Here is a 12303-nt window from a genome sequence, read left to right as displayed (position 1 = left end):
TGGATTGTTCAACACAGCTACGCCATCTGACATGTAGTCCTTGACCATCTTCTCCAGGCGATCGGTGTTGGAGGTGGATCTGCACGCTTGCTGTTCTGTGGGCTGCTGCTGCATGGGTGTCATAAAGGTCCCACTCCAAGGACACTGCCGATACCATTCCCTTTTGGGCACTAGCTGCGGCTTGTGTTGTTTGCTGCCCTCCTGGTCGTCCTGGGTTTGCGGAAGTCAGTCTGTCGGCGTACAACTGGCTAGAGGAGGGGGAGGATGTCAATCTCCTCTCTAAAGTCTCCACAAGGGCCTGCTGGTATTCTTCCATTTTGACCTGTCTGGCTCTTTCTTCAAGCAGTTTTGGAACATTGTGTTTGTACCGTGGATCCAGAAGGGTATAAACCCAGTAATTGGTGTTGTCCAGAATGCGCACAATGCGTGGGTCGCGTTCAATGCAGTCTAGCATGAATTGAGCCATGTGTTTCAGAGTCCTGCCAGAATCCTCATCATCCTCTTGTGAGCGTTGTGATAGTTGTTGTGATGCATCATAGTCGTCACCTTCTTCCTGGTCTGCTTCTGCTGACCATTCGCGCTGAATTGTGGAAGTCCAACGTGCACCGCTCTGGCCCTCGTCAGTGGTGGCATGAAATTCCTGCTCCAACTCCAGCTGTTCCTCCTCCTCTTCTTCGTCATAGCTGCTGGGGCCAGCGTTTCCTGAGGCGGATGGCCTGATGTTGGTACCATCACGCTGATCGTTTTCTCCCTCAGATTCCCCCAGTTGCATCATGACAGCTGTTTCCTTGATTTTCAACATCGACCTCTTCAGTAAACACAGCAGTGGTATGGTAATGCTGACTGAAGAGTTGTCACTGCTCACAAGCAACGTGGATTGCTCAAAATTTTGGAGGACTTGGCAGAGGTCCAACATGTTGGCCCAATCGGATCCACAGAAGCTTGGCAGCTGTCCGGATGCGCCTCGGTACTGCGCCGTCATGTACTGGACCACTGCACTCTTCTGCTCGCAAAAGCGGGCTAGCATGTGCAGCGTAGAATTCCAGCGTGTAGGGACATCACACAGCAAGCGATGGTGGGGGAGATTGAAGCGCTCCTGCATCTTGGCGAATGCCCCCGAAGCAGTACTGGAATTTCTGCAATGTTTGGCCACTCGTCGCACCTTCAACAGAAGATCGGCCACGCCTGGGTATATCCTCAGGAACCGCTGAACTACTAGGTTCATCACGTGCGCCAGGCAAGGGATGTGTGTCAGCTTAGCCAACCTTAAAGCGCGAATGAGATTACTCCCATTATCACACACAACCATGCCCGGTTTCAGGTCCAGCGGTGCCAGCCACAAATCCGTCTGTTCCTTTATTCCCCTCCAAATTTCCTCCCCTGTGTGCTGCTTATCCCCAAGGCAGATCAGCTTCAGCAACGCTTGCTGACGCATGCCAACAGCTGTGCTGCACTGCTTCCACGATCCTACTGCTGTTGGGTTAGCGTTTCCGGATGAGGTACAGCTTTGAGATGCGTTGGAGGAGAAGGAGTCAGAGAGGTAGGTGCTGCTGTTGTTATCCAGTGGGAGGGACGGTGGTGCAGCTGTTTGCGGCGTGGGCAACACCCGCGCCGTAGCAGGTGAGGAATCGCTGCCAGGCTCCACAAGGTTCACCCAGTGCGTGGTAAGGGAGATGTATCGACCCTGGCCGAACGCACTCGTCCAGGTGTCAGTGGTGAGGTGAACCTTGCAGGCAACGGCATTCTTCAAGCTTCGGGTTATTTTGCTGACCACGTGCTCATGCAACTCAGGCACTGCAGAGCGCGCAAAGTGGTAGCGGCTGGGAACCACGTAACGTGGGATGGCCACTGACATCATGCCCTTGAAGCTGTTTGTCTCCACCACTCGATATGGCAGCATTTCGCAGGCCAGAAGCTTGGCTATGCTGGCTGTTACTGCCACGGCCCGGGGGTCATTTGCTGGCAATTTCCTCTTGCGCTCAAACATCTCCGACACAGACAACTGAACCGTAGCGCTGCACACGGAAGGGCTGTTGGTTGTTGTGTTTGATGAACACTGGGAGACCTCAAGAGCACTACTCCGGAAAGTGACAGTGTCAGCGTCGTCTGATGTTTGTGAATGTTGTGAACCACGCAATGGCTGGGCTACTGCTGCTGCTGAGGCGGGTCTGGTGGTGAGTCTGGTGAACCCAAGGGAGGCAGTGTTGCTGGTACCCTGTCCTGCCGCGTTTGCCCACAGAGTGGGATGTTTGGATAGCATGTGGCGGCTCATGCTGGTGGTGGAGAGGTTGTTAATACTTTCCCCCCTGCTCAGGCGCGTCTTGCACAGCTTGCAAATCGCCATGGTAACATCCTCAGTGCAGTCTTCAAAGAAAGCCCAGACTTTGGAGCACCTGCCTTGCTGGCGATTTCTGTTTGCTCCTCTTTTGCCTCTCACTTGAACTTCCACGCTTGTGGTGCCTGAAATTGCGCGCCGCCTACCTTGTGGCACAAGGCGAACTCGTGCAGCAGTGGGTTCTTCAACAGACTCATCTGTGCTGCTGCTACGACAGCGATGTTCTCGTTCACAAACAAAATCTGGGTCTCTGTCCACATTGTCCATACCCTCCTCTTCCATCTCCTGAAACTCGTCATATGTCATTGTGGGGGGCCGCCGCCGTGGAGTAGAGCTCCCCAGAACAACCTCTGCGCAGCTCACTCCAACGTCGTCTTCCAGATCTTGTCGGCCGACCTTTCTCCTGGAAAGGAACAAGAGGAATTAAGAATATATAATCTATCTGACACCCCTCTGAGTGAAGCTGTCCTCTCTGTGTTGGGAAGAGGGTTGAATTTTTGCCCTACGGTAGAATTCGACTTTGTAAAATTTGAGCAAGAACTGTTTATTAATACAAGAAAATTAGCTCTTCATAGGTTCTTCTCCACAAAAGCAACAACTACTGACAGCAGAGCGAACAATGACAGGTCTATCATTCCATTGCTGGTGGGACCCCAGGAGGACTACTGGGACCAACAGACCCTACGAGATCTCTGTGAACTTGCAGAAACCCATACCCCCAATGAAGTTGATATTCAACGCCCACTACCCCACAATATAGGTAATAAATCCAATTTCAATCCTCCAACTGTCCCTGGGGGGTCAGTGGAACTGTTCTATCAGAAGGTCTTGAGAGACATTAAATCTTTAATTTACCCCAAAGCAGCCCCGAATCTTTCTAAAGCAGAACGAGACGCCCTTCAATGGTTACAAGAAAGAACAGACTTGACTGTTAGGGAAGCAGATAAGGGGGGTGGGGTTGTGATTCTCAAGACTGAGGATTATCATACAGAATGTCTTCGGCAACTTGAGGACAGTTCCACGTATTCTAAGTTGCCTTCAAATCCCATCCCTACCTACACAGGGGAATTGAAAAAATTATTACACAAGGGTTTGATGGATGGGGCTATGAATAGATCCGTTGCCAACAAGCTGTTACCAGAACACCCACGGAGCCCGGTGTGGTACTGTATCCCAAAGATACATAAGACCTTGGAGTGCCCACCGGGCCGTCCGATAGTGTCGGCTATAGGGTCATTGACTGAACCATTGGCCCAATTTCTTGATCACCAATTACGTCCCCTTCTACGCTCTCTACCATCATATGTAGGAGATACCCTTGAAGTGCTTAATATTTTGAATAATTTTGAATGGCAGGCAGAATACCATCTAGCCTCTATAGATGTGGTTTCCCTATATAGTAGGATTTGTCATCAGGATGGGTTACAAGCTGTGGCTGCCTTTTTGCCAGAACTAAAATTGGGGGATGCATTGGAGTGGTTTGTTGCGGCGGGTCTGGAGTTTGTCCTCACCAGGAATTCATTCCTCTTTGACCGCCAGTGGTACCATCAGGAGGTCGGCACGGCTATGGGGAGCCCGGTGGCCCCCACCTATGCCGGCCTCTTTATGGGCCACTGGGAGGCTAACACCATTTATTCATCGAGGAATGGATTCCTGGAGCGGATTAAACTCTGGATCCGCTATATAGATGATATTCTGTTGGTCTGGCAGGGCCCAGAGGGTGATTTTGAACAGTTTATGAGTTTTCTGAATGTAAATGATGTTAACATGTCTTTCACCCACCATTGGGGAGACCAGCATTTACAGTTTTTGGACTTGGACATTGTTGTCAGAGGTGGGGGCTTGCTTACCAAAACCTTCAGGAAGAAAACGGCTGTGAATTCTTTGTTACAGGCCTCGAGCTACCACCCCTCAACAACAATCAGAAGTCTCCCTTATAGTCAATTTCTCCGATTGCGGAGAAATGCTAGTACATGGGAGGACTTTCTACAACAAGCAGGTGAATTAAAAGAGAGGCTGAGTAATAGGGGGTATGGTGAAAAATTAATTAATCAGGCTTTTGATAAAGCAGCAAGTAGAGATAGATCTTCCCTTCTAGTCCCCAGGGTTCGACAGACAGAGCAGAATCGTTTTTTCATGCATTTTTCCTATTCACCTATGTACGATACGATAAAGAAAACTATTGCTAATAACTGGTGGATCATCCAACAGGATAAAATGCACAATTCCACTGCGCTCAATCAGTCACTGTCTCCACTCGTCACCAATGAGTGCTGCTCCAATAGATACTCAGGGATCAAAGTAAAAAAGCTGGTAAAACACAGGAACAAAAAGAAGAGAGGAGCGCTCTCTGGTGTATTAACTTTTTAATTGTACTGCTAACCGCAAGGCAATAAAATCACACTTACAATGTGCATATAAAATCAGAGCTTGTCACATAGCTATAGTACGTCACCGCGTTCTGATGTAACCTCAACCGCTTGGCTTGCCTCCGCACTATGGCCAGTACTGCGGGGAATCCTGGGATTAAGAAGCGCCGGCGGGATCTGGAACACGGTAGACTCGGCAGCTGCCCTGCGTCTATTGCGTCATGACGCGTTTCGGCGTTCCACGCCTTCGTGCGGAGGCAAGCCAAGCGGTTGAGGTTACATCAGAACGCGGTGACGTACTATAGCTATGTGACAAGCTCTGATTTTATATGCACATTGTAAGTGTGATTTTATTGCCTTGCGGTTAGCAGTACAATTAAAAAGTTAATACACCAGAGAGCGCTCCTTTTTTTTTTTTTTCATCCAACAGGATAAACTACTTCAGAATAAGAGCACTATGTTACCTTGTGTATCCTACAAGAGAGTACCCAATCTAAAGGATAGATTGTCTCACAGTCAGTTTAGAAGTCCTTCAACATCTTCTTGGTTGGGTGCAAATAGACCCTCTGGTAATTTTCGATGCCACCACTGCTCTTGTTGTAACTTCATGGTTGGGGGTGGCCTTTTTGTCCACTGTGGACGGACGTGTAGAATTAGGCAGTTCATTAATTGCAGAACCAAGGGACTTGTGTATGCCTTGGTGTGTCCATGTCAGCGTGTTTATGTGGGGGAGACCACCAACATGCTGAAGGACCGTTATCAGGCCCATTGTAGGTCCGTCCACAGTGGCGTTGGTTCACCCCGGGTCATCGAACACATGCGGGACACTCACGGAGGGGATGTCACTAAATTGAGATTTTTGGGTCTAGAACAAGTCAAAAGGGATGATAGAGGTGGGGACTGGTACAAAAAGCTCTTGCAACGAGAAAGCTATTGGATATCATTTTTTGAGGCCACTGGCCCTTTGGGCATGAATGAGAAGAACAACCTTGCAGTATTTATTTAAGTATCTGATAGCGATAGTCTAGGTGTTTATAACTATTATTTTTAATATTTTTAGAATTGATTCAATACTTTTCTGACTTTGTAATGTCTCTGATTTTATTTTTCTTTCTAATATTTGTATTTTTTCCATAGACAAGGACCATACCCCTGGACATATTGGGTCCTGTTGAATATTGTGGGGTGGTGAGTTTTTTCAAAATAGATGCATAATATAATTTATGTTTTGGTTGTTTCTATTTATATTCACCCCTACATGACCTCTATGTCTAGGAGATGGTGTGTTCCCCTTACCTGTTGGGATGGATTTTGGGTTGCGGATCCCAATGAAATTCTTATTATTTTTAGAATCACGGAATTTCCATTTGGCTGTTAACTGTTAACTGGCCACTAGATGGCAATCCAAGGCGTAGTGATCGTGAGCATGCGTAGATGTTGCCGCTTGGTGGACATGCATTTCCTTTTGCAGCCACGGGATGGCAACAGTACTTTCGGATTGGAGATCCGGCGCCTCTGTGACGCTATGCGACGCTTGCGTTCCATTTCCCGGTGAAAATCCGGAAGCTGTATCCTCTGCTACGGAAGTACTCCATGCAGGGGGAATGTGCAGCGTTTTTATTGCACAGCGTGCGTTCCACGGGGCGGATGGCCATCTTTTCCATTGGGACGAACCCGGGCGGCCTTAACAGGTGAGAAGGATATTTAAGGGGATTTACATTGAGGGGCAATTTGTCCTGACGATGCGCCACAGCACACAGGCGCGAAACGGCTGTTGACTTTTTCTCTCTCTGCCTGTACCTCTCTCCATGGTGGTGAAGTATATGGATTTTTAAATTTGATGGAATAAAGGCTATGTTTTACCTGATGTGCGCTACCGCTTGTTCTTGGAATGAAACGGCCGACCTCCTGCAATTGCAACCCCTCCTGCCCAACTTGCTCTGGGATTTGGGTTTCCGAGTCCTCCTCGGACTCGCCTTGTATTTCAGTGCGCGGTGCATTTCCCACAGTTAATGGTTGTGAATCCGGGCACAACATTTCTGGCTGTTCCTCCATTGACCTTTGAAAGGTGGAAGTTTGTTGGGCTGGGAATAGCTCCTGCGAATACCCCATTGTGTCCTGAGGTAATTCATCGGACTGGTTATCTGGCAGTTGTGTGCGTGGTGTCGCTGCCGGTTGTGTCAGCTTTGTGCCCACTGGCTCCTTGTAACTGGCTGAGGACTCGGACCTCGTGCGTGATGTGCTGGTTCTGCTTAACCCACTGCTGGACGCTTGAGAGGTCATCCAAGTAATTATCTGGTCCTGTTCTTTTGGATTTGTGAGGGTTGTTGTCCTGGACAACATGGGCGGTATTGAGTGGGTTTTCTTGGGTGCTCCCCTGTGGCCTGTACGTGAACCGTCAGGGGAAACACCTCTTCCCTTGCCCCTCCCTCTTTCACCGGATTTCTTCCTCATTTCACTTATCCTTAAAGTACACGCTGACTGGCAGCAGTACAGTGGCAGTACAGAAATGCTATACAGTGGTGGGTGAGCGGTGTACCACTATTCCCAGCAGCGACACAGAGCACAATGCTATACAGTGGCGGGTGAGCGGTGTACCACTATTCCCAGCAGCGACACAGAGCACAATGCTATACAGTGGCGGGTGAGCGGTGTACCACTATTCCCAGCAGCGACACAGAGCACAATGCTATACAGTGGCGGGTGAGCTGTGTACTACTGTTCCCAGCAGACACAGAGTGGCAGTAAACACAATGCTATATAGTGTGGCTGAGCAAGGTACACAGAGTGGCAGTAAACACAATGCTATATAGTGTGGCTGAGCGAGCGGTGTACTACTATTCCCAGCAGACACAAAGTGGCAGTAAACACAATGCTATATAGTGTGGCTGAGCGAGGTACACAGAGTGGCAGTAAACAGAATGCTATATAGTGTGGCTGAGCGAGCGGTGTACTACTATTCCCAGCAGACACAGAGTGGCAGTAAACAGAATGCTATATAGTGTGGCTGAGCGAGTGGTGTACTACTATTCCCAGCAGACACAGAGTGGCAGTAAACACAATGCTATATAGTGTGGCTGAGCAAGGTACACAGAGTGGCAGTAAACACAATGCTATATAGTGTGGCTGAGCGAGCGGTGTACTACTATTCCCAGCAGACACAAAGTGGCAGTAAACACAATGCTATATAGTGTGGCTGAGCGAGGTACACAGAGTGGCAGTAAACAGAATGCTATATAGTGTGGCTGAGCGAGCGCTGTACTACTATTCCCAGCAGACACAGAGTGGCACTAAACAGAATGCTATATAGTGTGGCTGAGCGAGCGGTGTACTACTATTCCCAGCAGACACAGAACAGTAAACAGAATGCTATATAGTGTGGCTGAGCGAGGTACACAGAGTGGCAGTAAACAGAATGCTATATAGTGTGGCTGAGCGGTGTACCACTATTCCCAGCAGCGACACAGAGCACAATGCTATACAGTGGCGGGTGAGCGGTGTACCACTATTCCCAGCAGCGACACAGAGCACAATGCTATACAGTGGCGGGTGAGCGGTGTACTACTATTCCCAGCAGACACAGAGTGGCAGTAAACAGAATGCTATATAGTGTGGCTGAGCGAGGTACACAGAGTGGCAGTAAACAGAATGCTATATAGTGTGGCTGAGCGAGCGGTGTACTACTATTCCCAGCAGACACAGAACAGTAAACAGAATGCTATATAGTGTGGCTGAGCGGTGTACCACTATTCCCAGCAGCGACACAGAGCACAATGCTATACAGTGGCGGGTGAGCGGTGTACCACTATTCCCAGCAGCGACACAGAGCACAATGCTATACAGTGGCGGGTGAGTGGTGTACTACTATTCCCAGCAGACACAGAGTGGCAGTAAACAGAATGCTATATAGTGTGGCTGAGCGAGGTACACAGAGTGGCAGTAAACAGAATGCTATATAGTGTGGCTGAGCGAGCGGTGTACTACTATTCCCAGCAGACACAGAACAGTAAACAGAATGCTATATAGTGTGGCTGAGCGGTGTACCACTATTCCCAGCAGCGACACAGAGCACAATGCTATACAGTGGCGGGTGAGCGGTGTACCACTATTCCCAGCAGCGACACAGAGCACAATGCTATACAGTGGCGGGTGAGTGGTGTACTACTATTCCCAGCAGACACAGAGTGGCAGTAAACAGAATGCTATATAGTGTGGCTGAGCGAGGTACACAGAGTGGCAGTAAACAGAATGCTATATAGTGTGGCTGAGCGAGCGGTGTACTACTATTCCCAGCAGACACAGAACAGTAAACAGAATGCTATATAGTGTGGCTGAGTGGTGTACCACTATTCCCAGCAGCGACACAGAGCACAATGCTATACAGTGGCGGGTGAGCGGTGTACCACTATTCCCAGCAGCGACACAGAGCACAATGCTATACAGTGGCGGGTGAGCGGTGTACCACTATTCCCAGCAGCGACACAGAGCACAATGCTATACAGTGGCGGGTGAGCGGTGTACCACTATTCCCAGCAGCGACACAGAGCAAAATGCTATACAGTGGCGGGTGAGCGGTGTACTACTATTCCCAGCAGACACAGAGTGGCAGTAAACAGAATGCTATATAGTGTGGCTGAGCGAGGTACACAGAGTGGCAGTAAACAGAATGCTATATAGTGTGGCTGAGCGAGCGGTGTACTACTATTCCCAGCAGACACAGAACAGTAAACAGAATGCTATATAGTGTGGCTGAGCGGTGTACCACTATTCCCAGCAGCGACACAGAGCACAATGCTATACAGTGGCGGGTGAGCGGTGTACCACTATTCCCAGCAGCGACACAGAGCACAATGCTATACAGTGGCGGGTGAGCGGTGTACCACTATTCCCAGCAGCGACACAGAGCACAATGCTATACAGTGGCGGGTGAGCGGTGTACTACTATTCCCAGCAGACACAGAGTGGCAGTAAACAGAATGCTATATAGTGTGGCTGAGCGAGGTACACAGAGTGGCAGTAAACAGAATGCTATATAGTGTGGCTGAGCGAGCGGTGTACTACTATTCCCAGCAGACACAGAACAGTAAACAGAATGCTATATAGTGTGGCTGAGCGAGGTACACAGAGTGGCAGTAAACAGAATGCTATATAGTGTGGCTGAGCGAGCGGTGTACTACTATTCCCAGCAGACACAGAACAGTAAACAGAATGCTATATAGTGTGGCTGAGCGAGGTACACAGAGTGGCAGTAAACAGAACGCCGCTGAGCTAAAACCCTGTGAACAAGCACCGGCAGGTGCGAAACAATTGTCGGGAGGACGGGCTCTGTGTGTTAGGTGTCATCTGGACGGGTGAAGTAACTGATGGTGTTTCCATGTTTATGCTGCTACATTGGTTTTACACATGAAAGTGCAATAAATGCTGGCTGAAGCGCCCTGGTGCCCACGTCCTTTCTCTCAAGTTTGATCAAGTTGTAGTTTACTTTGTGGAGGCACAGTGAGATAGCAACTGCACAGTATGTGTATCCCCCAGTGATTGTTGGAGTGCGGGGATTTCTTTCTTCTTCCTTGTGTTTGGAATCAAACAGAATGCTATATAGTGTGGCTGAGCGAGCGGTGTACTACTATTCCCAGCAGCGACACAGAACAGTAAACAGAATGCTATATAGTGTGGCTGAGCGAGGTACACAGAGTGGCAGTAAACAGAATGCTGAGCGAGCGGTGTACTACTATTCCCAGCAGCGACACAATGACTGGGGGGACCCTGGCTAGCGTGGCTGGAGCGCGAACTACCCTGCCTGCCTACCCAAAGCTAAACCCACAGACAAATGGCGGAAATATGACGTGGTTCGGGTATTTATTTACCCGAACCACGTAACAGTTCGGCCAATCAGAGCGCGTTCGGGTCCGAACCACGTGACCCGTTCGGCCAATCACAGCGCCAGCCGAACGTTCGGGGAACGTTCGGCCATGTGCTCTTAGTTCGGCCATGTGGCCGAACGGTTTGGCCGAACACCATCAGGTGTTCGGCCGAACTCGAACATCACCCGAACAGGGTGATGTTCTGCAGAACCCGAACAGTGGCGAACACTGTTCGCCCAACACTAGGAGCAGCACAAAAAAATGACTTGAGCAGTGTAAAGGCCTCACAAGCCTCCTCAGACCAGGTATAAGTATCAGCCTCTTTCTTTGTCAAATTGGTGAGGGGTGCCACCACTGAAGAAAATCCCTTAATAAACTTTCTATAATAATTAGCAAAACCTAAAAAGCGTTGGAGAGCTTTCAAACCGGCAGGTTGTGGCCACTCCAACATTGCAGAAACTTTCTTGGGGTCCATTGACAAACCATGTGTGGAGATGATGTACCCCAAAAAGGCGATCTCAGACACTTCAAACAGACATTTTTCTAGTTTTGCATATAGATGATTCTCTCTGAGTTTTAATAGAACAAATTTCACATGTTCCCTGTGTTCCTTGAGGTTGTGGGAGAATATCAAGATGTCATCTAAGTAGATAACCACAAAGTGTCCCAGCACGTCCCTAAAAATTTCATTGACGAATTCTTGAAATTACCCGGGGCGGCATTACACAACTAGAGATGGGCCGAACAGTTCGCCAGCGAACGGTTCCAGGCGAACTTTGGTGGTTCGCGTTCGCCTGGACCAGGCGAACTTTTGCGGAACTTCAATTCGCCCCATAATGCACTATGAGGGTCAACTTTGACCCTCTGCATCACAGTCAGCAGGCACATTGTAGCCATTCAGGCTACACTAAGCCCTGGAGCCCCAACCCCCCTTATATAAGGCAGGCTCGCCGGCCATTACACTCACTTGTGTGCCTGCTAGAGACAGACTAGGGACAGCTGCTGCAGACTTGTTCTCCTAGGGACAGATTAGTTAGGTTCTTGGCTGCTTAGCTTGCTCCTGGCTGATTATTATTGCTTTTATAGCACCCCTCAACAGCTCTTTTCTGAGCTCATCCTGTACTTTTTTTTTTTCTGTGTGTCAAACTGACACTTTTGTTGCATGCACAGCCTTGCTAATGCATAGTGTGTGTGCCACTGCCAGCAGCCCAGCACATTCAGTGACTACCTGTGTGTGTGACAGGGCGCTGCACATTGTACTACCCAGTACTGCATATACCCAGCACCTGTTGTGTTTACTTAACCCACCTCATCACTGCATATACCTAGCTTTGTGTTGAGTGAACCCAGCTCACTGCATCTAACTACCTGTTGTGTTCAGTGAACCCACCTCACTGCATCTAACTACCTTTACTGTTGAGTGAACCCACCTCACTGCATCTAACTACCTGTTGTGTTCAGTGAACCCACCTCACTGCATATACCTAGCTGTTGTGTTGAGTGAACCCACCTCACTGCATATAACTACCTGTTGTGTTTAGTGAACCCACCTCACTGCATCTAACTACCTTTACTGTTGAGTGAACCCACCTCACTGCATCTAACTACCTTTACTGTTGAGTGAACCCACCTCACTGCATCTAACTACCTGTTGTGTTCAGTGAACCCACCTCACAGCATATACCTAGCTGTTGTGTTGAGTGAACCCACCTCACTGCATCTAACTACCTGTTGTGTT

General features: G+C 49.0%; 1 protein-coding gene across 3 annotated transcripts in view; it reads left to right on the top strand.

Moving 5' to 3' along the window:
• The window catches only part of MXRA7 (matrix remodeling associated 7), a 316448-nt gene that overhangs the window by 135383 nt on the left and 168762 nt on the right, over window positions 1-12303 (top strand). For 2 of the 3 annotated variants that reach the window (XM_068261995.1, XM_068261996.1), the window contains exon 2: window positions 5842-5892. The exons of the other annotated variant lie outside the window; for it this stretch is intronic. In XM_068261995.1, coding sequence (XP_068118096.1) covers window positions 5842-5892 — 51 coding nt within the window. The remainder of the gene's footprint in view (window positions 1-5841; window positions 5893-12303) is intronic. 3 annotated transcript variants of the gene reach the window in all.

Source organism: Hyperolius riggenbachi, chromosome 12, assembly GCF_040937935.1.
Source record: "Hyperolius riggenbachi isolate aHypRig1 chromosome 12, aHypRig1.pri, whole genome shotgun sequence".
Lineage (NCBI taxonomy): Eukaryota > Metazoa > Chordata > Amphibia > Anura > Hyperoliidae > Hyperolius > Hyperolius riggenbachi.
This window is presented reverse-complemented; position numbering and strand designations above follow the sequence as displayed.